The sequence below is a fragment of the Neolamprologus brichardi genome, chromosome 16 (assembly GCF_056152115.1).
Source record: "Neolamprologus brichardi isolate AB-2024 chromosome 16, ASM5615211v1, whole genome shotgun sequence".
Lineage (NCBI taxonomy): Eukaryota > Metazoa > Chordata > Actinopteri > Cichliformes > Cichlidae > Neolamprologus > Neolamprologus brichardi.
The window spans coordinates 8,972,577-9,000,069 of NC_142119.1; the positions used below are offsets into that span (position 1 = coordinate 8,972,577).

Consider the following 27,493-nt stretch of genomic DNA (forward strand, 5'->3'; position numbering starts at 1 on the left):
AAAGATGTTGACACTGAACAAACAGACCTTTAACGTCAAGGAAGTTTTATTACAACAACTTTACCAGACTGCATCCTCTGTTTGCCAGTTAGAAGACAATAAGAAGAAGCGTAAGAGACACACACAGCACCATCCAACAATCTAATACGGTCTCCACCAAAGGATTTTACTGATTACATAGTTTACAGATAAATACACACAATGAAATGGAATATCATTTACATTTCCATATAATGTAGATAGATTCATATTCATATTAAATGACATGTTTATATGTAGGTAAAGCTGTACGTTAAAGAAGTTTGTGTGAGTGTCAGACCTTTTTATAACCTTAAAAGTTCAAATATTTTAAAAAATTTTAAAAGACATGTGAATTTGCTTATTTTATTACAATAGATTGATCAAATATAAAGATTTTTATCCAAAATTTTCACTGGACAAAACCACCCCATCAGGCAGATTTTCACTAATGTCACAGGCCTTGTTGTTTTTTTAGTTGACACGAGTCCCAAATAAAGAATTCAGCTTTTATTCTATGACTAAAGCTTTTAAATATCATCAATATATCATTATTTAATATAATTATGCCTTAGGCTAAGCTTTTAGAAACTGACATGTGTACTATGGCTCTCATTGGGTACTAGATATCACTATTAATCCTTCAGAAATTATTCAGGACCACTCAAATTTAGCACTGAGATTAAAGGAGTTTCTTTGTAAAATAATTATTATTTGAGTAATATTATGTAAAAAGGTCTATATAAGGCCATTAATTACAACCTCCATTTACCCAAATGTGCATCCCTTCACATTTACTTAAAAGTATTTGAAGTACACATTTCGTTAAGTCCGCATTTTTCTCTTTGTATGTTTGCTCACTGATCTCAAAGGAAGTTCACACTGAGCTGTAAATTCCACCCATCAATATCATGCATCGCACAGTGTTGTAAATCTTCAGTTCTTGTAATTGTGCAGAAAGTGTTTGCGGTAGATGTTTGACTCCCAGGTGCGAGACTAACACAGCCGTGTCATTTTAATTATTTCTTGATGTGGTTATGAAGTAACTCTGAGTCAGCGCCACTTTTTAATATTTGCTGTCGGAAGGCAGCGTGAGGGAGTGAACTGCGGAGGATTGAAGGTCAAAGAGCAACAAACAGGAAGCCGGCAGTATGGGAAATGACAAAGGAGGAGGGAAAAAAACATACATAAAACTGAGGATAGCCTAAAAAGGAAAACACTTGAAAATGATCCTTATGATCTTTATAACTGAGCCAACTACAAGCACTCATGACGGCGGACTAAAATATCCAAAAAAAAAGCAAGTTCTGGACTTCATGCGTATTTTGTTTTGTCATTCTACTTTTATTAGAAGATATATGAATTCCATCTGACCGTGACTTTTAGAAATGTCAGCCTAATGAGTCTATTTGATGAGTAATGTGTGACAACTGAATGTAGTGCTGTTGAGGTTAAGTGGCAGATCAAACCCAGACTGTGCTTCTGATAAAATTCTGATTAAACTGAGTTTAAAGTTTGTAGAATTTGCATTTGTTAAAAAAAAAGTGTCTTACTTTTTTTTGTGTTTACACCATAAAACCAGTTCAATTAAGGGAGGGCTGGGGGGAGGGGGTGTATTTCTCCTACTTTTTGTCATCTTGTGACTTTTGTGTTGTTCAGGTTTAAATTTAAAAAAGGGGGTGGATGGAAGGGCAAAAAATCCTGGAAGTTTACCTAGCAAGTAAACATCTCGTGAAATCTTTCCCCCAAAATTCAAACCTCGAAGTCTAACATTGGGTTCCAGTTTTGCTGTCTGTCCCATTATGACAAGACATTTCTGTCCAAGTTTGGAAAAAAGTGTTTCTCCAAGTTTCTCTAAGTTAACCAAGAATTATCAAAACCTATGTAACCCTGTTACATAAGGTGATTTGGAAATGGGCCTCTGGAAGTGATTTTACATTTGGACAAAAAGCTAATAATTAGCTCTCTGATTGTGATCTTCAGATTCATTTGTTCTGACAGACTGGAACAAATGTGTTTAAATTGAAACCTAAAAAGCACAAAGTGACTCTATGAAGTATTTTATTAATTATTTGTATTTTATCATCTTAAAAATAGGACAAATCACGTCCTCTGTCACTCCATGACCCCAGTCCAAGACTGAAGCCTGCAGCTGATTTCATTCATCATGTAAAGCAAAAAGAGCAATAAATATGGTACAAAAAATTTATTTAGTAACAGTTTTGTAAACATTTGAGGTAAATGAACATTTACATCATCTTGTTCTTACAAACAAATAATTCATACACAAGGCACTTCTCTTATTTAAGACAGCACTGAAAACAGGTTGCTGTTGTGAGCATCGTGAGATGGTTCCGACTCCCTGACGAGCCAGAGAAATCATGCTCTGCATGAAACATAAGAGGAGAGAGTTTGGAGGAGTCACAGGGATCACAGGCTTCGAACAAAACATCCTGTCAGGGCTTTGTATGCAGGGTTAGGGAAGGGCCAGCTACCCAGCTAACATTCTCTCAACATTGGAGCCATCTGATGTGACGTCTAACCAGAGTCCCGACAGTTCTGTGAGAACATACTGAGTAAACAAACAGAAAATTACCCCAGCTGTTATTCTCTCTCCCGCCACTGTATTGTTTTTCTCATCATCATCTGAGCTTGAGATAAAATCTTTAATAATACATTTTCTGTGAAGAGTGACTGCGCTTTGGTTTAAGACATGTTTTTCCCTTTGAGGATCATAAAGATTGGCGTCTTGCTCTCTCCCTGTCACTCGACTGCTACCAACATGAGCCCTGCAGAAAAGTAGTTTTGTTTTCTAAATGTGCAAATCTACTACCACGTTGTAAATGCAGATACCAAAGAAGTCTTTGTCATTTGAATGGGAACCGTGGATTTGGAAGGGCAGCTTTAATCTACGCATTCTATATATTCTCTTCTTCGAGTCTCTATGTGCGCTGAAAGAAGCTAAATAAGTAAGATACAGTATCACACATGATACTCCTGTGGGCGCTGAGAATCTCAAACCATACTGTGCCATCATTCTGTAACCCCACCACCACCACCACCCTGACAAATGAAAAGACAACATTTTTTGCACTGCTCTTACTCCAGTGTATTAACCAATACACAATAACTCACTGAAAAGTACTGTTCCTACAGACATATTAGTAATCAGCTATGATGTTATGCTCTACCAGTGCAATATCTCCAATGCAGATGGTTAACTTTTCACACAGTGCTGCTGTGTGAACTCTGCCCCGGTGTTGGACTCACAGGAAATACAGCAGATTATTGTTGGTGTAAAGTTAAAAAAGCTTTTTGAAAGTGAGTGCCTGGGTTGTGGACAAAACCAAACAGCACAGAGACATAACAGGAACAGAGGACTGCGGCTAATGATGAGTTCAGTTTAAAAGTTTGGGTTTCTAAAGGTCTCTAAGAATCAAGATGAACAAAACAAAATAGAAGCAGTCGAGGCTGACTGCACCCTGCGGCGTTCTGAGACGCCCAACGCCAGTCACCTTGTCTTTTTTTCTTTTTTCTTTTTTTTTTTTAAGTCATAGCTGTTTTGCAATCACAAACTGACTACTACAAGTATGCAATTTATGAGTAAAATTCAATTCACTGTAAAAGAAAATGACCAAAGTTGCTCTCAATCTTTAGGCGTGGGGGATTTCTGTTTTTTAAAAAGGTGGGAGTGGGTTTGAGGGCCGAAATGTTTGCCGACAATCTTACAAAAATGGTTACAACTCTGGAGCTCTGGGAGGCTGAGTGTTTGAATTTACAAGGTAAATCTTGATAAAGTTTTTTTTGTACCACTTAGTGGCATGCATGCATTTTTTATAGACTTTGAAGGCATCATTATCTTATATTTGTGCAGTTCGCTGAGAGCATTTTTCTTTTCAGATATGTTGACTAAAGGTAACACTGACAGAGGGAGGCGTAAGGGACTCCTACTTTCCTTGTTTTTGTGCCCGGTTTACTGGCAATGCGGTGTTCAGAGAGACCCAGATGTACTCTGGACATAGCAAGAAAGACTTACCAGCATTTTTAACCCATATCCTGTCCACGCTTCACTTATTTTTCTTTAATCCCAGGACCCTTTGAAAGTTTCCAAAGTAACGTCCTATCTGTTCCATGTCATTATAACTTTTGTTTTTCTTTTTTAAAAGGATCATGGGTAGAACCTAGCTAGCCTACTTTGCCACGCAAATATGTCAGTGAATCGGTGAGTTGTAGGGCTACACGTGCTGGCATGGACAACTACACAGAACACAATACATGTAACGTCATGTACAAATGCATTGAGGATGAATTACTCTCAACACGACAAATAAGTCAAGTCAGTAAAATTCAGGAAGCGCAGAATGGCTTCCGGGTCTCCCGACATGCCGTGCAGCACACCGTGCACGTTTGTGCTGCAAGTTTGACAATGAAAACAGATAAAAATGTGGACTGAGATTTATGATCAAGTTGCCCACATTCTGTGCCCTGTGCATTAACATCAGCTATCTCTGTTTCCTCCAGATAAAAATATTCAACATATCCAGTCACCGGTCTTCAATGACCACTTCCATTTGGAATAATTAGTCCCTGCGGCTCAACAAAAAGGAAAAAAATAGAGAAACACCAGAAGATCCCCTCTCCCCAAATCAAACATGTTGGTGAGATGTGTCCATTTTCATGTCAAATTAATAGATCACAATGTCCTTCACTCCATCCATTGCTGTTACCGGAGGCTCCTGACTTTGTAGAAGTGCATGGTCACATATTGTGTGCATAAATATAGACTATTAATCAAGAAAAACCAAACCTTGCCTCAACTACTCTGCAACTCACCGATTGCACTAAATCAACGACAGCTAGTGGTTCAGTCATTTCACATTTGCCCTAAACATTCTCTTGACTTTCTTGCTTTCCTGTCTCATGGTTTGTTTTGTTTGTTTGTTTGTTTGTTTTGTTGCTTATTACATGTTCATGATCGTGTCTGGGTTTGGGGTGAGGATAGTGGCATGTTATTCAAGAGGGCTTTAAGGGACATGAACGGGCTGAATGCATTTAGACAGCCAGATCACTTGGCCTGGCCCTGATGCTGCTGCTCTTGCTGGCCCGACTGAGCCGCCGAGGGTCTGTGCTGACCATTACCGGAGGCTCGTGCATCTCCACTGTGGTGGTGACGTGGCCTTCGTCCTGCTCGCTCTTTCCTCCGTCCCAGCTGCCTGCGTTGGAGGCGTCGCCAGGGCTGCTGCCGCTGGAGGCAGCGTTGGCAGTCGCGTTGGTGATGTTGGTGTTACTGGTGGTGTTGCTGGTGGGTAGGAGCAGAGCACCATTAACGCTTTGGTGCTGCTCATTGTCGCTGCTGGTGGCAGAACAAGAAGAGGAAGGGGGAGGGGAGGTGGCCTTCATCTCCCGAGTCTGCTGCTCGGTTGCCAGGTTGGCCCAGTTCTGCTGTGTGGCCAGCCTGTGGTTGTTGTTGTTGCTGATATAGTAGTGGGAAGAGGGGGAGGATTGGAGGGACTCCTCCTGCTGAAGGTCGTCCATCTTGAACTCTGCGGCCGAGGGCACGGCGGCTGGACCCATGGGCGGCAGGAACGCCCCGCTGCCCGCCGTCACATCTGTGTAGTTGGGAGGGTAGCTGGGGCTGGATGGGGCAGTTCTGGAGGCCGAGGCCAAACACTCAGGCTCTGCAATGTCGACGTGGCGCAGCGACTCACGTTCAGGGGCATACTCATTGGTCATGCCCTGTTTAACTTTCTTCCATCCAAGGTGATAGATCTCTAACAAATTCAGCAAAAGAGACACGCAAGCCACCACAAGCATAAATATAATAAAAATAGTCTTTTCAGTGGGCCTCGATATGAAGCAGTCAACGGTGTTGGGGCAGGGCCAACGTGCACACTTGTACAGGGGCCTCAGCTGGAAGCCATAGAGAAAATACTGGCCCAAAATGAATCCCACTTCAAACAGGGTCTTGAAAATAATGTTGAACACATAGGTACGCAGCAACGCGCCTCTGATACGGATTTTTCCATGTTCGTCCCTGATTGGCGGCTTCTCCTTTTTGCCGCCTCCTCCTCCAACATCGCCACCGTTTCTATACAGGAGTTCTTTCTCCTCTTGGAGCTTGTTTGCCTTGCGCATCTCCTCCTCCTTTTCTTTCCGCTTTTCCTCCATGCGGACGATGTGCAGCACGTGGCCCAGGTAGATGAGGGTTGGCGTGGACACGAAGATGATCTGCAGCACCCAGAAGCGGATGTGCGAGATGGGGAAGGCCTCGTCATAGCAGACGTTCTCACATCCGGGCTGCTGGGTGTTACACGTGAAGTCGGACTGCTCGTCACCCCAGACCTCTTCGGCCGCAGCCCCCAGCACCAGGATCCTGAAGATGAAGAGGACAGTCAGCCAGACTTTGCCGATGACCGTTGAGTGCTCCTGAGCATTCTCCAACAGCCGCCCCAGAAAGCTCCAGTCGCCCATGCTTCAAGAATTAGCCTATGGAGAAAGTACAGGCTGGAGTGGGGAGAAAGGAAAGGGGCGCCAAAAAACAAAAAGAGGAGAAATAAGCAGAGAGAGTGGAAGTTAAAGAGGTGCTTAGGATTTTTAGAACAACTTAACATTTGTCAGTGCAACAGGTGTCAAGGGCTTACCCTCACATTTAAAACACTGCACATGCAATCAGAGAAGAGGATGCAAGGACGTGGAGCAAAGCTTGACATTTTGTTTTGTAAGCACTTAGCAGAAAGTGGTCCTTAAAGAAATCTGCCAGTTCAGACATCACAAATAGATAACAGATCAATAGCAGCTGCTTCTTAGCATCTCATATACCATATAGGCCACCTCTGTCACTGAACCCTGGTTCACTCCCTTTCTCTCTCTCTTTCTCTCTCACCTGCTCGCTCCACTGCACAGCAGGCATGTGCTGAGATCAACATTATGATGTTCGAAAACAGAGATGGGGTCTAGTAGGGCGCGCGCACACACACACTCAAAAACTGACATCGTCTACACACATCCTACACACCATCGTCCCGCTCTCTCTCTATTACAACTGTAATAATAAAACCACCAGAATAAAAAGAGATTAAAAATAAAATTATTAAGTCTAGTATAGTATCTGTGTGATATATTATGGTAAATTACAGATTATTTTTAACTCAAAAACTTTAAAAAGTGAAGAAAGCAGTGATTTATATGATTTATTCTCTGGTTAATCACAATTATTTGCTTATGTATTAGAAAATAGCTGGTATATTTCCCCAGTCCTAACCCGACGCCTTCACCAAGCAGCACCACATCCTCACATCGTTAAAGCTTTTGGGTTTGGCTCTTTTGCTTGATAAAGAGTTAAGCTGCTTAAGTTTCAAACTACATTTTAATATTGAAGCATAGCGAATTCAGATGCAGAGACTGGCTTATTAAAGACAAACACGTGGCAGGTAGAGCCTTTTAGACAGTGTTGTGTACACTGAACCCTAATCATGCAACATATTCAGCGTAAACGCACACACACACACACACACACACACTCATTTGAGGGTAAACTTACTAAAATATTCTTGTATTAAAGGTAATAAATCCATCGACTAGGGTTCACAATATGTATGACACCTAGAAGAGAGGAAAAAACAACATGTTAACTTTCACAAGACTTTGTAAGAAATACATTAAAATAAATCTTCTGGTGGAAAATTAAAACACTGCTGGCTGTTTCAGAAAACGGTCAGACTCTTTAAACACTGTTTCCATTTATCTGACATCAATATAAACTTATTGGGGGAAACTGCAGCAGTTACACCCAGAGAATCAGAAAGTCGTGCTTTCCATTTGTGACCTTGTGATGACTTATTAGTGACAAACCCGCAAAAACTTAAAAGAATAATAAAACCTCACTCCCCTCAGCTCCACAGCTACTTGTGGCATTTGTGTCAGATGGTGAAGAATGTAACAGACGGGTTCAAATACAAAGCCCTACCTGCCAGAGTGACAATGCAGAGTGTGCCAGAGTCCCCAGACTCCTTTTAAGCTTTGACAGCCTTTTTGTTCCCCCCTTGTTCGGTAAAACTGAAGCAACTCTTAATTACCTGATAACATGCCGTTCTTCATTTACTGTACTCCCTTTTTAGTGCAAGAAAATAGCCACGGTGGTGTTTATCCGTCATACCTTTAAAGCGGAGATGTCATACTTAAACACGAAACGCAAATCCATCTGCCATCATTGGTGCCATCACTGGAGTGCGTTGAAAAGCGGTGTGGACCTCCCGCGGCTGAAGCGACCCTCCCTCTGTGTCCCTGATCCACCCCCCACCCACACTCAACTTGTCACTTCTCTGACAGCTCGACAAACTTTTTTTTCCTCCCGTTTTTTTAATGCGGGCCTCACAACCTCGTTCATGCACAAACTTCTCTCCGGGGCCTGTTACTTTGCGCAAGGGAAACTTTTTTCTTTCTTGTTGTTAGTTTCTGGAGGAGGCTCGGAGTCGGAGAGATGAGGCTCGGTTAAACGGAGCTACCGCTCATTTCCAGCCATGACTGGGCTGTCACATTGCGTGACCATCCATGAGTGAATCCACAGAGTCATCAGCCTCTCCGGCCACACCACGCCCCTGCCAACCTCCACAAAACCGTGCGCAAAAAGTTGCCAAAAGTTTAGAAACATTCCCAAATTATGACCCCCGGGCGCTGAAAATAGTAATAGTTACTCGTTTTAGGAGGCAGGCAACATTAAATAGCCGTGAGGTCTTTAAAAGGCCGATCCTGTGGACACACTACAATCTGTCCAAGTCAAACGTTACTTAATAAAAACCTGATATGTGGTTATAAAGAGCAAAATGTGGAGGAGAAGACAGAGAGTGTAAGGCAAGATGATTCTCTCCCAGTGTGGGAAAAAAAAATCCCCTCTTATCCCAAATTTCAGTAAAGTAAATAAAACTGCACATAATGCACACAGGTCTGTTTTTACAGATTTATTTAAAAATTAAAAAAAAAAGTCTCATAGAGCAAAATAAGTTGAAGGATCAAAGTGCAAGTGAAATAATAATAATAAAAAATGTCAGATTTAATCATTTCTTCTTAGAAAGCTGTTTGCTCATTAGTGTGCAGTTTGCTTTTAAAGGCAGACTAATAGAAACTGTAATAATAATAATAATAATAACAATAATAACAACATGTTGAAATAGGAATAATCAGGATTATCCCATAAAAACAATAGAAAGTACATCGCTGTTATAAAAAAAAAAAACATATGTAGCATCAGAAAATGTCATTAGGCTTGTTACAGAAAGCTAGAAGTCAAAGGTCAGTGCAGAGCAGGCACACAGACTAGTTTTGGTCCCAGCTGCATCACTTATGTAACACCAGTATACAGCTCACTGTGGTTTCTTTTTAATTATGGTGGAATCGACACGTCTAACCAACACTTTGGCAACAGTCTGACTGATCCCGCTCGGCTATTCCTGGATGGAAGAAGGACAAAGACATTTTCACGGCCACGGTGCCTAGCAGTGATTAGTCTGGTGGCTAAAATAAGGCACATGCTGAAAGCTGATACAGCCAGCTGGGGTCAGTACACACTGCAAGAAAAACAATGCAAGTTCAAATAACACAGGAGCAGATCTGGGGCTGAGCGACTTCTGGTGTTTCCAAAAAAGCAGGATTGGAAGTCACAAGGTGAATGAGGAGGAACCCTATCTGAATGTGAAATGGTCAAAGTAAATTAAACCTACACCCTATAAACTTGAAAAACATGAAATCCTAACACCTAAAAGAGTACACAGTATCATGACTCCTGTGTCACGTCACTGGTTTCAGCCTTCTTTTACATTAGATCCAGTCTGGAATTCAGTTTCACAGAAAATAATTCACATGTGTGCAGCATGATCTGTTCAGGAGGATTCTTCAACTTGCTGGCAGTAGATGAAAAAACCATCTGATACAGTACAAACATATACCTTCTTCATATTTTTGAATGAAATGGTATGCACGTGTGAAATTTTTTGTCGTCTAACACATGTAAAGAAACATTTACAACCCCCCAAAAAGAACCTATGAAGTTGATCAAACAGCGAAGATCAGTGATTTCATTCTAAAACAGACAAATCAGACTTGATTCATTAAGCGTAATCACATCAGGTACTGTAAACTTAAAATCAATCTCATTTGAAATCAAACATCAGCTGAAAGCTAAACATACTCTGCTTCTCTTCTCAAAACTTCATTTGTTCTGATAAATCGATCACTCAGGCTGTTGTGAAGGCGTTTGTGCTCGTTAAGGGTCCACTGTCACCACTAGATGTCAGTGTAGGCTCATTTTTCAGGCAGATTTCGCCACGTTCAAGCAAATTTCAACTGTGGACAGTAAAATGGTTGTAACCACTCAGTGTTTGACACTTGTCTTATTCTTTACGTTACTATCTGGCAATGTGTTTGTTCGGAGAACTCAGTCAGGTCCTTACAGTCAACCCCAACTATACAGACTCCAAAGCTGTTTCACTATCTCGTGAGACAAATCCCAGTAACCAAGACGTAGACACAACTCGTGAGGTTGGATTTACAGTATACACTTTGTCTTGTCTCTCTTTAACACATGGTTTTGTTGCTGGATGAATCTGTGGAAGAAGACAGCAGCATTTCATTCTTCTTGTTATCCCGTGTCACGCTGTCTGGGTAAGTGTGTTTCCTCCTGCTGGACCTTGTCATGCATCTCATGACCGCCTTTACAATGAGGTAGAAGAGCTCGGCCACATTCAGCACCATGCAGATGGCAGATGAACCCACCATGAAGATGGTGAAGACGGTCTTTTCAGTTGGCCTGGAGATGAAACAGTCCACCTTGTTGGGGCAAGGCCACTGCTCGCACTTCACCAGCCGGGGCATCTGGAAGCCGTCGTAGACAAAGTAGAGCGCATACATAAACCCCCCCTCAAAGATGAGCCGGAAAAACAAGCTGCAGGTGTAGGTCCACCACAGAGTGCCTGTAATGGGCAGGCGCCTCTTCTTTAGCGTCTGCAGCTCAGTATCTGTCATCTTTTCAGTGCCATTGGAGGCCAGCATGTTCCTCTTATCACCCCGTTTTCTGTAGGCGACGTGCATGGCCACCAGCAGGGCCGGCGTGGATACAAAGATCAGCTGCAGACACCACATGCGGATGTGCGACACGGGGAAGAAGTGGTCGTAGCAGACGTTTTTGCAGCCGGGCTGCTGCGTGTTGCACGTGAAGTCTGACTGCTCGTCCCCCCAGACGCTCTCCGCAGCCAGGACCAGAATCGTGATGCGAAAGATGAAAAGGACAGAAAGCCAGATCTTCCCCAGGCTGGTGGAGTGCTTGTTGACGCCACCTAGCTGGGCGTAGAGAGCACCCCAACTCATTGCGGCCAAAAGGAGTCCGGAAGCTGAGACAACCTGTGGAATTCAGCAGAAAGTTAAAAGGCTAGAAAAATCCAGAGTGCTGGAGAAAAACACCTGCTGGTGGCCTTGTTTTATGGCATATTTATGTTGTTAAAAAGGTGCGAGTGTGTGTGCAATTAGAAAATTATCATTATTTTTCAGATGCATATATTGTGGATGACTTGTGGGGTTTTAAATCATTTTTAAAGGGCTGAAAGGTTACATTTTCGGCTACACATGACAAGGTGTATAACAGAGTTGGCATTACAGAGTCAAAAAGAGGACGGGAAAGCAAACTGTATGGATCTATGGTTTTAATGCAATTAAAGGGCATTTTAGCAGCCAAATAATGTTGCAAGCAAAATGAAAAAATATGTATTTGTAGTTAAAAAAAAAATAAAAAAAATTTCACAAAAATCTAAAAATACACAACCACTCGTTTCCCTGAAAATAAGAGCCCCAAACTCACTCTGACAGTATACTGAAAAGTATTGGGAAGACCAGTGTCACCGGCGCCTCCTTAATTCATACTCCTACCTCAGACTAGCATCTGCCAGCTTAAACCAACTGCACTCAGACTGAAGGGGCCCACGGGTTAAATAAGCAGCTGCTGCATAACAGATCATTCAAGGAGCTAACACTTTAAAATATCTAAATTCGACACATTATTTCTAAAATATATTTTCACTTTTTTGTGCAGAATATTGCGGTGGCATTAGCAGATCGAACTGAAATTAAACTCACCTGTTTTTGTGGAGTTTATCCTAAACAGATTTTTTTAAGCTTCCACCAAGCTGGGGAAACAATCAGTCCTGTTCTCTTCTGTGCGTCTCAGTAGAATCGGTTTGGCTGGTTTGGGACAGACTCGACTTGTCTTGTCTATAAGTAGTGAGTGAGGCGCACACAGATTATCCATCATCCCTCCTGCAAACTGGGAGGGAGGGGCCAAGCTCGAGGCGGGGCCAACCAGCAGAGCTATTAGTCTCTAATTAAAATTTACGCACGCATTTAATGTTAATGTGACTTCACCTAATAATAACAAAAGGTAGCCCTCCCCCGCCCACACACACACATATATATAAAATATTTACAATATAAATACAATATTTCATAGTTTATAGAGCCACAAACCTGCACTAGAACACCCAGAGTGTGATATATGGTTGTCACTATTGGACCTATATCAGTGTGAAATTTAAATCTTTCACAGCCCTCCTGATGTGTTTCCTTACGATTTGGGAACTTACCCGTCACAGTTATGCGAGCACATGGTGGCAGTCAGCAGAGAGTACTCAACCCAGAAATATGTAGTGAAATGTCATTATTTAATTTCTCCTCATTATCAGGATCACAAAAACACTCATCTCTTTCTGTTGTGTGGCTATCAAAACAATTACATAAATGCGTTATTGTGTTCTTTTTTATTAATCAAAACACTGATTCACATTTTCAAGAAATTTGTTTACACAAGAGACCATTAATGTGGCTGAATGAGATCATTGTTTTTCACATATTACCACAGTCGGTTTTGTAACCAAGATGTAGAGTAAAAGTTAAAACGTGCTGTAGATTTAGAAAAAACAAAAGACCGGTTAAAATTGTATTCATAAGGAGTAGCAATCCAGAGTTATGTTCTAATACTGCTAGTACTCATCATATAAGGAAGATTGATCATTACTCATTTTAAAAAAGTGCCGTTTTTCAGTCAAGGTATGCCTGTTTAAAGAAAAAAAGGTCTTCATTATATGTTGAACTCAACAATCACATTTCTACCTAATTAAGTTGTTTTTCTTGAGTTTGAACCCTGAGCTTATTAGTCCTTCTTCAGCTTGGCCAGACGCATGAGGAACTGGTCCCTCCTCTCCTGCCTGGCTGCCAGATGCTGCTGGTCACAGGGAATGAGCTCGTACATCTCCTGTGGACGGCACAGAAGGAAAAGCTAGGTGAGCAAAGTGGAATGGTTGCCATCTAGGACTTCGGACATGTCTAGTGGGGGAAATAACTATTTGCTCAACTGCTGAATTTTTACGTTTGCTCACTGAGAAAAAATGAACAGTTTCTATTTTTTAACAGTAGGTTCATTTTAAAATGAAGCTTCTCAGCCTTAAAGCTAAACTAAATATCCTTTTGGGGCGATCCTGGCTCAAGAGTTGGCAGTTCGTCTTGTAATCGGAAGGTTGCTGGTTTGAGCCCCGGCTCCGACAATCTCGGTCGTTGTGTCCTTGGGCGAGACACTTCACCTGTTGCCTACTGGTGGTGGTCAGAGGGGCCGGTGGCGCCAGTGTCCGGCAGCCTCGCCTCTGTCAGTGCGCCCCAGGGCGGCTGTGGCTACAATGTAGCTGCCACCACCAGTTTGTGAATGGGTGGATGACTGAATGTGTAAAGTGCTTTGGGGTCCTTAGGGACTAAGTAAAGCGCTATATAAATACGGGCCATTTATCATAATCTTTTAATAACGTCTTAGCTTTGAAACAGTGACATCCATGGCCGACACTTGCACAGATCAATGTGCATGCAGTGCTGCCCTTGTTCTTGTGATCACAGAAGGCAAACGAGTCCACCTTAAACTATTTAATGCTCCAGCTCAGGGTGTCCTTACAAGATGACCTTCTGTGGCTAACATGTTAACCGCCTGTGACAGCATGTGACCAATTAATTTCTACTTAGGAGAAAGCTTTATGGCTCAGAGGTGAGTAGAAACTGCTGAATTTCAGTCATCCAGAACTAAACACACAATAAATAATGAAGAAAATAATAAATTAAGATATGTATATTAATATAGACATTCCGTGTCTTTGATCTGAATTAACACACATTTATTTATTTATTAAAAAAAACTTGGCAGCCTATTGAATACTGAATTGCTCTTTGGGGGCTCAGGTGGCACTTTATTAAAACACTGCAAGGTCTCAAGAACACCCCTGAAAAACAAGGACCCTCTTTTTCACTGTATCGAAACACTAACCAGATATTTTGGTCCATACTGACATGACAGCATCACACAATTACTGCAGATTGTCAGCAGCACATCTATCTATGTCCCTTTTTACCACATCCCACAGGTCTTCTCTTGGATTGAGATCTGGTGACTGTGGAGGTCATTTAAGCACAGTGAACTCAATGTCACGTTCAAGAAACCAGCTTGAGATGATCTGAGCTTTGTGACATGCTGGAAAACCAAATTCTGATGCTGCAGCACGCAAAATCCAGAAATTTAGACAGCTTCTCTGGTCCAAGGTGGAAAAGTGCTCCTTGAACCGAAAACTGAAATACTTTTTGGAAATCACAGACACTAAATTCTGTGGAGCTAAAGAGAAAAATAACAATTTAAGAACACACACATAATCAAAACCTGTTGGTGTGCATAACATCTGTGAAGGCACCATTAATGCTTAATGATACATACAGATTATGGAGAAACATTTCCTGCCATTCACATGTCGTTTGCATCAAAGGTCTCACTGATTTCAGCAAGACAATGCCAGATCACATTGTTTAAATAGTGCAACAGTATGGCTCCATTACTCTTGAGAGCAGATCTGTCACTTATTCAAAACATTTTTAGACTGCACCAATAACATTTCCTGGTTTCATCCACTGATATCTTTCAGGTATTTTCAAGTACATGATTTTGGGTTATGGTTGTAGTTTATATTTATACATCATAAGTGAGTGTGTTTATTGAGAGAAGGTTTCACTGTAAATACAACTCTGTAACCATCACACTTACATTAATGACGCTCTTGGCTGCTTCACCACAGAAGTCCGGCACAGGCCCAAAGGAAGACAGCATCCTTGTTATATTTTCACTATATCGGCTCATGTAGTCTTCCAAACCTGCGGGGAGGACACAGCTGTTCAGTGATGGGGAAGTCCATGTTGATCATCATTTCAAATAATGAATGTAGATCATTTTTATTTAAAATACCACAAAGATTCAAAGGCAGTAAAGTCACACAAAGTGAAAGTGATGTAACTGCAAACAGAAACAGAAACATGTATTTCTAGATTATGAGGGGATGGGCACAGGTGCGGCTGCGGTGCCAACTGGAAATTTGTTTTTGTCTAAATGCTTTCCTTCTGCTGGTTTAAACGTTTGACACACGCTTGATATTTTGAGAAAAGGGACATGCTAGCTCCTCTATATTTCTGTGTTCATTTGCAGGGCTGCTATCTCAGTGCTTCAGAACCAGTAATATTAAGTAATGAGTTTTCTCTTTCTCAATGTTAAATGTCTCATAAATAACAGTTAGATCCTGCTTTGACACTTTCTGTGTTAATTTAACTTTTAGCACTGTTCATTGAAGCTGTTCTCTCATTTATTAACCTATAGTGACTCATTTGTGATGTAGGCAGACCGCATTTTGGCTAATCACTGACTGACTTGTCGTGAAAGTTTAAAATAAATGGGTTTGTGAAGCCTGCTACTACAAGCTTCAGTTTAATAGTGTATTTATAAGGATTAGGGTAGTATCCAGTATGTTACATGTGTGTATATGCCAGTGGAAATGTCTAACACCAGCCCCTTGTTGAGCGTTATTACACGTTGCTGTTTAAAGTGGATTGCTATGCTCATTTGCAGCTCCACAATCTTATTCTTGGACTCTATTAGAACAGCTTTGCATGATTCACAGTTCTAAATAATGCTATTTTACTAAGCCTTGGTGCACTCGAGGTTCAGCCAATGTGAGAAATAATCTATTTAACCTTGTTTCCACCTCCCTTTAAGCTTTCTTCCGACTGAAGATCAGAAGATTTACTGAGTGAGGTTTCTGTGCTTAAAGCCTGTAAAAATCTATGAAACAAAGCACTCAGGACAATAGCAAACGTTTAGTAGCTACTAAGTGTGATGATGAAAGTTCTGGACAGAGAAACAGAAAAGTTTGCAGGTTTTGTAAGGGACGTTTCATACTTCAACTATACATTACTACTCACAGAAGTATTAAAACGGGGGAGCTATATGATTAAGACTCCTATATCTAACTGTAGGGTTAGAATAATTAATAAAATATTGTCATTACAATAAAACAAAATGTGGGATGTGACTAATGCCTGAGACCAAGAGGTTATGCAGTATGAAAATCATACCATGTATATATGAAATGGGAAGCAGTATCCACTGCCCTCTAAATAACATGTAATTAATGTATATAATGCTACTACCTATAATAGTTTAAAGAGATCTTGGATTTATTTTTCTATAAACTGACAGTTTGTACAATTTCACTGCTACTCTCTCCTAAAATACCAGCAGGCATTATTTCTAATAAGAGTTCATGTCATGAGCTTGCTGGGTTATCTAGCTTGCAACCAAATGTTTGTGGATAAAATATATAGTGTGTCCTAGATTGGACGCAGAAAAAGGAGCACCTCTCACAGCTAATGATCAATCAAAGAGGAAACACAGGTCCCATAACAATGACAACGACCGGGCTTAACATATCATAAAGAGGGTCAGCAGTATGGTTTGTTGACATTCCTGTGATAAGCGTAGTAGGTGAAGACTAGATTTTTAAAACCTTATTTGAGCAGAGAGATGCAAGTGTGGTGCGGGGGGGGGGGGGGGGGGGGGGGGGGGGGGAGAGATGTGCCTACATTACTTCACATGACTTTTATTAAGGTGGATCAGGGGGCTCAGTTTTAAATAGTTCTTTCAACACATTTTCAAAGAGTGGAACCTTATTCAACGACCAGAAAACATATGGTGAATGTTTATATTTGCAATACTTCTTTGGGAAATGAGGTTTATATCCAACACGTGACAACGGGGTAGCTAGAAAACGCTTACTGTCTACATAAAGCCTAGTGGGACACGTTAATGTGGCACGACAGTGTGATAACTATCATCTACCTTCAACCAAAAACCCTCTGTGGGAGGAAAATCTTATTTCAGTCCCTTTGCTTTATTTCTTTTCCCAAATAAGCTTTAGCTGTTATTGTTGAACTTTTTTCTTATATATCTTTTTATGTAAAGCCTCACTAAACAGGGAGCCCTATTCCCTGTGCCCCTACACAACAGCTATTTGTACAGTAGAAGAAAAGACGGGACACTAATGTTACCACTGTAACTCCAATCAGATAACAGCAGCAGTCCTTGAAAATGTCACCCAGTTTGCAACTTGTCTTCCACCCATTTGCAGTACTGTGCTCATAATCTTGTTACATTAAATTGTGTCTTGCACTGCTAGCTGTACTTTTACACTAATGAAACAATTTGTGCATGGTCAGCTGAATGTTGGACAAGCTGCCCTTACTACATAGTGTTTTAAAAAGACATCATTCTAATGCTCTTTTCTGTGAAATTGCATTCATATTTGAATACATCATATGCATCGATGAGCCATTCTTCAAGACTGCAGGCAGTGGTTTTAGTTGTAGTGGATGATTCCTTCAAAGAACAACGGCATCTCCTGTGTGCACGCACACAGTTTACAAAAGCAAGGAAATTTAGGTAGAGCAGACAGAGACAGGGAGCCTGAGTGCTCCAGTATCTGATGGGATTGATTTAAAGACTTGAAGACACAACAGGGGTAGGTCTGAGCATTCTTTTGAGAATCTGATGCTTCCTGAACAGAAAAAAAAGTCAGTAAGAAGTTCAGTACTGTAACTACAGGTAGAGCTGGCACCTGGTCTGAAGGCTGCGAGGTGAGCTCTGTGAGTTTTGGATGACTGGTGTGAGGGAGCGCATTCATCGCTACCCATCAAAAGACTGCTTTGTTCAGCCAAAGTGCACACTGTGTGTGTGTGTGTGTGTGTGTGTGTGTGTGTGTGTGTGTGTGTGTGTGTGTACACAGTCAGGGTTACTCTCTGGGTTTCACACTCCCCTCTGATATTCTCCATCTAGCTGAGGTTTCATTCTCTCTCTGACACACAAAGAGATGTCACTGTGTGGTACACTACATGTATTTTGTCCAGCGACACGTATGAAACGCTGTGCCACTTTGAAAATTTCATGTAAGCGGTGAATTACCTTCATTACTCTCAGTCAAAGGCATTCTGTGCTCATTTACTGCAGTCGCTGATGCTCAAAAGCCTGTGCTTTGGTTAGTTTCAGTAATTTTCCACAACATACATGGCTTGTACATTCACTCTGATTGGCAGAATTGAAACTGGACACCGCACAGTTGAAACTGTGCTGGATAAATTATGCTTTCCTCTTCATAAACAGACATTTTATGAACTCCTTTTCCCTTATGAAGAAAGGCTTTTTGGTAAAAAGGAATGATTTTGCTGGGAGAATTGAACAGAACAAACACATCATCAACTCTTTGGTTCAACTATATAAAATTCATGCTCAAAGTATCTTAAACTCAGTTAAAAAATAACCAAAATTAGTGTTTTTATATGTGAGCAAAGAATACAAACCAGGAAATTTACCTTTAGGTGCATTGAGGTGCATTGTTTCCATGGGACCTATGAAGGCGTAACGCATTCCTAGTCCCTCTGACATCACCAGGTCGATGTCCTTTACCGAGATAACACCATCCTGATGACGCAAGTTAAAAAAACAACAGTTACATTAATTTCACTGAATCGACTCATAATATTCATTCGTTTTGTACCCTTTGTTTTCTGGATTTATTTGCTGATGAACTGATCCCAGAACAGCAGCTCTGTTTCTTTGTCTGTATCTGTTTATCTGTAATGAGAGTTCACACATCTAACAGGTCAACTTTGAGCCAAATGTTAAGTATTTTCTCTTACTGAGTTCATCATGGTCATGGTTACCTAACAGACTGCGGGACAGTTAAGTATATACGAAGGACACACACTTTTCCCTAGCAATTCAACAAAGTCATGACTTTTTAACTCCCTATTATTCTGGAAAACCCAAATTCCCTTTGATCCCATCAGGCCACTCCAGCTATATAAAGTTTCCTTATTCAGCCAATCCTGTGTCCTCAGGATTGTGCACAGAGGGGAAGCTGGCTGAGAATGGGTCAGGTAACTTTGGTTTACAGATACCTGTTGGCCAACCATGGAGGAAATCAAAGCCCAGATACAGAGACTATGGTGAGCAAGAGGAGAGGCGACAGGGTCGTCTTTGTTTGGGTCCTGCGTCCAACAACGAGGCTGTTATCTGAGCAAAGTGGGATGGTGGGTGGGGTCTTCTCTCCACTGTAATCACTGGGGGCTACGAGCTGCTTTCTCAGCCACTCTGCTTTCCAGCTCTGGCCTCGACTCAAGGACTTCTTTTCTTTTTCTCTCTCTCTCGTTGTGTGTGTGTTTGTGTGTGTGTTTGCAAAGGTTGAGGTCAGGTCCCTGTTATGTAAGAAAGATCACAAGACCACTGTCAGGCCAAAGGCTTTGATGCTTAATGCTAAACTTCTGTTCAGCTTTGATTTATTGAGGAAGAATACAGTAAATAGATATTTTTTACACATTAAGTAAAACACCCGATGAAGTCCCTGCTTTGAAACATCAAACAAGCATGTAACTTGGTTGAAACGGTGTTTATTTTAGTGAATGGTTATAAAAGAAAAACAGTACTATAAGCAAAATTTTGTATTTTATTTTCAATAAACAGATGACGCTACAGGGCCATACAAATGTTAAATGATCATATATAGTTTCAAAGAACTATATCTGATCCTTAAATTAATGATAACTTATAAGGCGTACAACATATACAATTGGTCTCTAGCCACATACATTAAAATGCAATTAGGCGAAACGGCGACGTCCATCTCGGCCACATTATTCAAGACATTGGTGCACGAAACAGCTTCCCCAAACTGGCACCCGCTCCAATGTATTTTGTAATGACTTAATCTTAAGTCTATTAGAACACATCAAGTTGTTGTAAGTGATTACCTGCTCTGTCCTGCTATGTACAGTGGGGCAAAAAAGTATTTAGTCAGCCACCGATTGTGCAAGTTCCCCCACTTAAACTGATGACAGAGGTCAGTAATTTGCACCAGAGGTACACTTCAACTGTGAGAGACAGAATGTGAAAAAAAAATCCATGAATTCACATGGTAGGATTTGTAAAGAATTTATTCGTAAATCAGGGTGGAAAATAAGTATTTGGTCACCTCAAACAAGGAAAATCCCTGGCTCTCACAGACCTGTAACGTCTTCTGTAAGAAGCTTTTCTGTCCCCCACTCGTTACCTGTATGAATGGCACCTGTTTGACCTCATCATCTGTATAAAAGACACCTGTCCACAGCCTCAACCAGTCAGACTCCAAACTCCGCCATGGCCAAGACCAAAGAGCTTTCGAAGGACACCAGGAAAAGAATTGTAGACCTGCACCAGACTGGGAAGAGTGAATCTACAATAGGCAAGCAGCTTGGTGTGAAAAAATCAACTGTGGGAGCAATCATCAAAAAATGGAAGACATACAAGACCACTGATAATCTCCCTCGATCTGGGGCTCCACGCAAGATCTCATCCCGTGGGGTCAAAATGATCATGAGAACGGTGAGCAAAGATCCCAGAACCACACGGGGGGACCTTGTGAATGACCTGCAGAGAGCTGGGACCAAAGTAACAAAGGTCACCATCAGTAACACACTACAACGGCAGGGAATCAAATCCCACAGTGCCAGACGTGTTCCGCTGCTGAAGCCAGTGCATGTCCAGGCCCGTCTGAAGTTTGCCAGAGAGCACATGGATGATACAGCAGAGGATTGGGAGAATGTCATGTGGTCAGATGAAACCAAAGTAGAACTTTTTGGTATAAACTCAACTCGTCGTGTTTGGAGGAAGAAGAATACTGAGTTGCATCCCAAGAACACCATACCTACTGTGAAGCATGGGGGTGGAAACATCATGCTATGGGGCTGTTTTTCTGCCAAGGGGACAGGACGACTGATCCGTGTTAAGGACAGAATGAATGGGGCCAAGTATCGTGAGATTTTGAGCCAAAACCTCCTTCCATCAGTGAGAACTTTGAAGATGAAACGAGGCTGGGTCTTCCAACATGACAATGATCCAAAACACACCGCCCGGGCAACAAAGGAGTGGCTCCGTAAGAAGCATTTGAAAGTCCTGGAGTGGCCTAGTCAGTCTCCAGACCTCAACCCCATAGAAAATCTGTGGCGGGAGTTGAAAGTCCGTGTTGCTCGGCGACAGCCCCAAAACATCACTGCTCTTGAGAAGATCTGCATGGAGGAATGGGCCAAAATACCAGCTACTGTGTGTGCAAACCTGGTAAAGACCTATAGTAAACGTTTGACCTCTGTTATTGCCAACAAAGGTTATGTTACAAAGTATTGAGTTTTATTTTTGTTATTGACCAAATACTTATTTTCCACCCTGATTTACGAATAAATTCTTTGCAAATCCTACCATGTGAATTCATGGATTTTTTTTTTCACATTCTGTCTCTCACAGTTGAAGTGTACCTCTGGTGCAAATTACTGACCTCTGTCATCATTTTAAGTGGGGGAACTTGCACAATCGGTGGCTGACTAAATACTTTTTTGCCCCACTGTACATGTACGTGTACTGCAGGAATTTTGAGTAATTGTCTCATCAAATACCATTCATGTTTGGTGATTTGTATGTCACATTGTTTAGTTAAGTATAACAGTGCCTTAGGTGAGTGATAAACACTCCCAAACGACTGTAGACGTCACAACTAATTATTTTTGTCGAGCAGTATTGTGGATGGCGTGCCTCTCTGATGTATGGTGTAAAGCAGGGGTGTCAAACTCAAATACACAGTGGCCAAAATTCAAAACTGGAACAAAGTCGCTGGCTAAGGTTAATATTTATTGAAATATATTTATTCCTCCAGATATAAGAATGAATCTTTTCTTATGGACTCAAACACGTTTTGCTGAAAAACTGAATATGGAACAAGTAAAGCTTAATACTGAAAAATGTATGGTACCTATATGAAAATCCTAGGTGATGTCTTTCTCAAATTATCATGTTCACAAGATTTTCAGAAAACTTGACCTCTGACATCTAGGTCACTGATATTCAAACTACCTCGTTCAAGATCTTAACTTAGATTGGACGAGATAGACCACGCCTACTAAGATAAGCTGGGTGTCCATGATGCCCACCCATCATTAGAGTGAAGACAAAACCCTGAGCATTGACTGTGACTGCAAAATAAGCCCTCCATCACCGTGCTTGACAGCTGGTGAGTAGCAATGTGCATTATGTCTGTTCATTGTTCTAGAAGTCTTTCGATTTGTTCCGATGCAATTTTGCAAACCTAATCTGTGCTGCCATGTTGTTTTTAGAGAGAAGAAGCTACCTCATAGCATCCCTTCCAAAGAAGACATACTTTTTTCAGTCTATTTTAAATTGTACTTTTATGAACTTCAACATTTTCCTTGTTAACTGCCTGTAAAATCCCCTGTTTTCTGCAGTTTCTCTAAGAATTGCATTGCATCACACATCCACTCTTGAGAGTGGACGTTCAAGCTACTATCTTGAATGTTTACCACTTGTGATTTTTTCCACTGTAGAAATGGAAATGGCTTAATAACCCACCCCACTTTTCCAAGATTTCCTAATATTGCTTTTCACTCGGTGATGTCCAGCATAATCGATTTCAATCCGTTTTGGCCTCCCGTCCACACTGAGACGGTGATGGAAAATGCAGCGTTTTGAAAACACTCTCGAAAACGCATACATTTCAAAACGGTGCTCTCGTGTTGCAGTGTGGACAGCGAAAACGCAGACTTTCTAAAATGATGGCGCATGTTAGTCATATGATGCAGTCATGTGACCAGTTAAACTAAGATAGCGGAGGGCGTTATACAGCAGTTGTTTTGTTTGCTCTCAACTTTAACAACCCTATTAAAGATTAATATCAGTTTGTACATGCTTCAGGTAGCTTTTCTTAAATTCTTTAATTCTTAATTCTCATTCGCTTTTGCAACTTTCTACTTTTGTGTTACTCGCAGCAACAACTCCACCTCAAACTGATATTAATCTTTAAAAAACTTGGTGCTTTTCCTCAACATTTTGCCGCAACGTTTCAAAGAGCCGGAAAGTAAATAAGCGGCAGACAGGAATGGAACTTACTGGAACGTAAGCGTTTTCAGCTGTTTCAATGTGGACGCACAACTCTGTAAAAACAACTGAAACCGCTAGTGTGGACGCGGAGCGTTTTCAGACGAAAACGCCGTTTTCAAATCTATCCGGGCTAGTGTGGACGTGATCAGGTACCCGGCTGGGATAATACGCTGGCCAAAGGAGGAAATAGAAGCCACTGACATCAAGACAAGAAAGCTCCTGACCATGCATGGAGGGTTTCACCCCAAGTCCAGCACCCTGAGGCTGTACGCTAACCGGAAGGAAGGAGGCCGGGGACTGGTGAGTGTCAGCACCACAGTCCAGGATGAGACAACGAACATCCACGAATACATCACGAAGATGGCCCCAACTGACAGCGTGCTCAGTGAATACCTCAGGCAGCAGAAACCCAAGAAAGAGAAGGAAGGCCAGGAACCATCATGGAAGGACAGGCCCCTGCACGGTATGTACCACCGGCAGATAGAGGAGGTGGCTGATATCCAGAAATCCTACCAGTGGCTGGACAAAGCTGGACTGAAAGACAGCACAGAGGCACTAATCATTGCAGCACAAGAACAAGCTCTGAGTACAAGATCCATAGAGGCTGGGGTCTATCACGCCACGCAAAACCCCAGGTGCAGGCTGTGTAAAGATGGAACGCCACAACCAAGTGGCCGGCATATTATACAGAAACATCTGTGCCGAATATGGCCTGGAAGTTCCGAGGTCAAAATGGGAGACGCCCCCAAGGGTTGTGGAGAATGACCGAGCTAAGATCCTGTGGGACTTCCGGATACAGACGGGCAAAATGGTGGTGGCTAACCAACCGGACATAGCGGTGGCCCAATGACAGCAACATCATAAGAAGGAACACAAGAAGCTCGAGAAATACCAAGGGCTCAGAGAAGAGCTCGAGAAAATGTGGAGGGTGAAGGTAACGGTGGTCCCAGTGGTAATTGGAGCACTAGGTGCAGTGACTCCCAAACTAGGTGAGTGGGTCCAGCAGATCCCGGGAACAACATCGGAGATCTGCGCAGGACCCTCAAGCTCCCAGGCCTCTGGTAGAGGACCCAAACTTGAAGGATAGACCACCCACAGGGGTGAGCGGGGGGAGTTTTTAGATTTTATAAAAAACACCCAGCACGCCCCTGCGGGCGGTTTATCCTTCAAGCTCGGGTCCTCTACCAGAGGCCTGGGAGCTTGAGGGTCCTGCGCAGTATCTTAGCTGTTCCCAGGACTGCGCTCTTCTGGACAGAGATCTCCGATGTTATTCCCGGGATCTGCTGGAGCCATTCGCCTAGCTTGGGAGTCACCGCACCTAGTGCTCTGATTACCACGGGGACCACCGTTACCTTCACCCTCCACATCCTCTCGAGCTCTTCTCTGAGCCCTTGGTATTTCTCCTGCTTCTTGTGTTCCTTCTTCCTGATATTGCTGTCATTCGGAACCACTACATCGATCACTACGGCCGTCTTCTTCTGTTTGTCTACCACCACTATGTCCGGTTGGTTAGCCAGCACCATTTTGTCCGTCTGTATCTGGAAGTCCCACAGGATCTTAGCTCGGTCATATATATATATATATATATATATATATATATATATATATATATATATATATATATAAAATCAAAATAAATACAGTTATAAATAGCATCTATCTTCTCTATTTTTGCATTTCTGTAAATTTAGCAATTTAACATAGGCTTTAGTCCCTCTGCGGCTCTGAATTGAATAAATAGAAGAGAATGGATGTTCTTTGTTGTTATCAGAGATGGGCTGTAATCCGATTACTTTTTTCAAGTAACGAGTAAAGTAAGGGATTACTATTGCAAAAACGGTAATTAGATTACTGTTACTTTCCCTGCGGAACGCTGCGTTACTGCTTTACTAAAACCGTGATTTTTTGCGAGAATGTCTCATGACAGTGACGAAAGCACGTGCGACATTCGTGACAACAGCTGTGTGCAGATCAACAATGGATCATATATCGAGTGTGGGAGAGAGTATGAGCGTGCAGCGTTTAAAGCGTGGAAGTACTGACCTTACTTTGAGTTTGATTCCATAAAAAGTGACAAAAACATTAGTGTCCGCTGTTCACTGCGTGGGAAGAAAACGTCTTTTTACAGCGAAAAAAACCCCTAAACTTCCAAGCAAGCACCGAGTAGCTACCACGTAATGGGAAACTCACAGAGAAACTCGCGGATTCTTCCACTGACCGCCGCGGCACACCTGCACCAAGGTAAACCTCCGCCTGCCACAGTCCTGCTTTACAGGTGAAAATAGAGCAACGGGACCGCTAGTCTTTGACTTTATTTATTTTCTGCTGTGTTTTACTTGCATCTATTTGAAAGACTGAGGGACTGAATGTGCAGAAAATAGGTTTAAATGTTAAACAAATTTCTTCCAGTCAGAGAATGTTGCATATAATTAAATGTTTGCTTGATGCATAAAGTTAAATGATTAAAACTAATAAAACAAGTTTTAAAAAGGGACTTTTCCATTTGATTACATTTTGTATGATGGATTATGCAGAAAAAGTAGAATTGGGCTGAAAGATCTATCACTTTATCACCTATTCAGGTTGTAAATCGTGTTTTTAAAAAGTAACTAAGTAACTAAGTAATTAATTACTTTTGAAAATAAGTAATCAGTAAAGTAACTGGATTACTTTTTGGGGGAAGTAATCAGTAATTAGTTACTGATTACTTTTTTCAAGTAACTTGACCAACACTGGTTGTTATTTAGATATTCAAGAATCATTTTGGATGTGTGAAAGCATCGTTTTTCTTTACAATGTTACTGTGAACAGGCTGCTTTGTGAAAAACTTTGGGTGCTCTTTCGAAAGCAAGAGCAACACCTTTTTTTTTTTCACGCCTGTCCCGTTTGGTTCTTTTGCCATCAGAATTATTGTCTAAAGGCAAAGAAAAATGCCCAACAGATTTACTTTACCACGTGGACCATCCCGGCCTTGCCGTATCGGTCCATTTGATTGACCTTTGTTTTTATTGTTCATTTTATTTTATTTTCAGTTGTTACATACGGGACAGACATGACTGGGGAAAGGGAAATGGAGAAAGAAAGAGAGGGAGGGAAAGAAAAACAGCCGGGATAAAAATCAATGGTGATAAAAGGCACAAAACAAAAAAGAGGTGGGGGGACAAAAAATACATACATATATATATATCAATCACCTGGATCACCTGTTGAGAGAGAAAAAAGAAAAGAAAACAAGCAAGAAAGAGAGCAATATAATAAACAACATCATCGCGATAATCTATGTGTATATAACATTAAATACTAAATATTGGATATTATTGTGCAGCATGTAAGATCGACAGCACGCTGTGTGCTTTGAGGTAGCAGCCAAAAAGGGTGTAGTTTGTGTGTGTGAGCACCCGTGTGTAAACCTGTGAGCATGAACACGCTTGTATTTAAAAGGTTCCTTCATGTAACAATCTGCTAGAGGGTGTGGGGAGCCACAGCCCCGTCCTCCAGGGCATGAAGCGGGTATGGAGGAGATCCAGGCTCCAGAGATCCAGAGACCCTCAGAGCGCAAGAGTCCAAGGAAAACCAACAGAGGGGCAACCGTGCCACTATCCCAGAAAGAGCTGAGGAGAGCCCCAAATGAGGGGTCACCCAGCAGCCGCAGAGCAGAAGCCAGAGGGGGTTGCAGTAACGCACCCATGAGCTCCGCCGGCATCCAGCTGTGCCAGAGTGGACCGAGTCCCAGGCCCAGAGGCCAAGGGCACCCCACCCCCCAAAGGGGCCCGACCGACCCACAGGCGCCAGGCCCTGACAAGCAGCCACCGGGGGTGAGCCGGGGCATACCTGAGCGCGCAGCCCCGGACACCAAGAACCAAAAATGCACCAATGTCTGAGGGTGTCAGCCACTGGCAGGGGGAGTGGTGGGGGGAGATAGGCCTCCATAGAGCAACATCTTTAACAGCAGTGTGGCATTTTTGTCGGCTAAGGTCTAAGGGTGCCCTTGGGGTGGGGAGGCGGGGAATTCGCCTCTCACACGGTGGTGATGTGCATACAATAAAGAATATCATTTAGATACAAGTCTGAGCTGCCACAGTTCTGTGTAAAATTATGAATTTCACATGCTTTGTT

The 27,493-nt window shown here is 42.0% G+C and overlaps 3 protein-coding genes across 4 annotated transcripts in view; all 3 read right to left on the minus strand.

The window, feature by feature from the left end:
- Positions 1-2,209: 2,209 nt before the first annotated feature.
- On the minus strand, positions 2,210-8,252 carry gja3 (gap junction protein, alpha 3). Its single transcript, XM_006793618.2, has 3 exons — positions 8,174-8,252; positions 7,559-7,620; positions 2,210-6,522 (listed from the first exon to the last, which is right to left on the minus strand). The coding sequence occupies exon 3, from the start codon at positions 6,487-6,489 to the stop codon at positions 5,071-5,073; it is 1,419 nt and encodes a 472-aa protein (XP_006793681.2). The 5' UTR covers positions 6,490-6,522; positions 7,559-7,620; positions 8,174-8,252; the 3' UTR covers positions 2,210-5,070.
- A 717-nt stretch (positions 8,253-8,969) lies between these two features.
- gjb8 (gap junction protein beta 8) lies at positions 8,970-12,268 on the minus strand. Its single transcript, XM_006793617.3, has 2 exons — positions 12,139-12,268; positions 8,970-11,409 (listed from the first exon to the last, which is right to left on the minus strand). The coding sequence occupies exon 2, from the start codon at positions 11,374-11,376 to the stop codon at positions 10,588-10,590; it is 789 nt and encodes a 262-aa protein (XP_006793680.1). The 5' UTR covers positions 11,377-11,409; positions 12,139-12,268; the 3' UTR covers positions 8,970-10,587.
- Positions 12,269-12,798: 530 nt separating this feature from the next.
- cryl1 (crystallin, lambda 1) overlaps positions 12,799-27,493 on the minus strand; it is a 30,335-nt gene continuing 15,640 nt past the window's right edge. For both annotated transcript variants that reach the window (XM_006793616.3, XM_006793615.2), the window contains exons 7-9: positions 18,772-18,880; positions 15,125-15,231; positions 12,799-13,309 (exon numbers count right to left, since the gene is read on the minus strand). In XM_006793616.3, the coding sequence (XP_006793679.1) occupies positions 13,208-13,309; positions 15,125-15,231; positions 18,772-18,880 (318 nt within the window). In that variant the 3' untranslated portion in view covers positions 12,799-13,207. The remainder of the gene's footprint in view (positions 13,310-15,124; positions 15,232-18,771; positions 18,881-27,493) is intronic.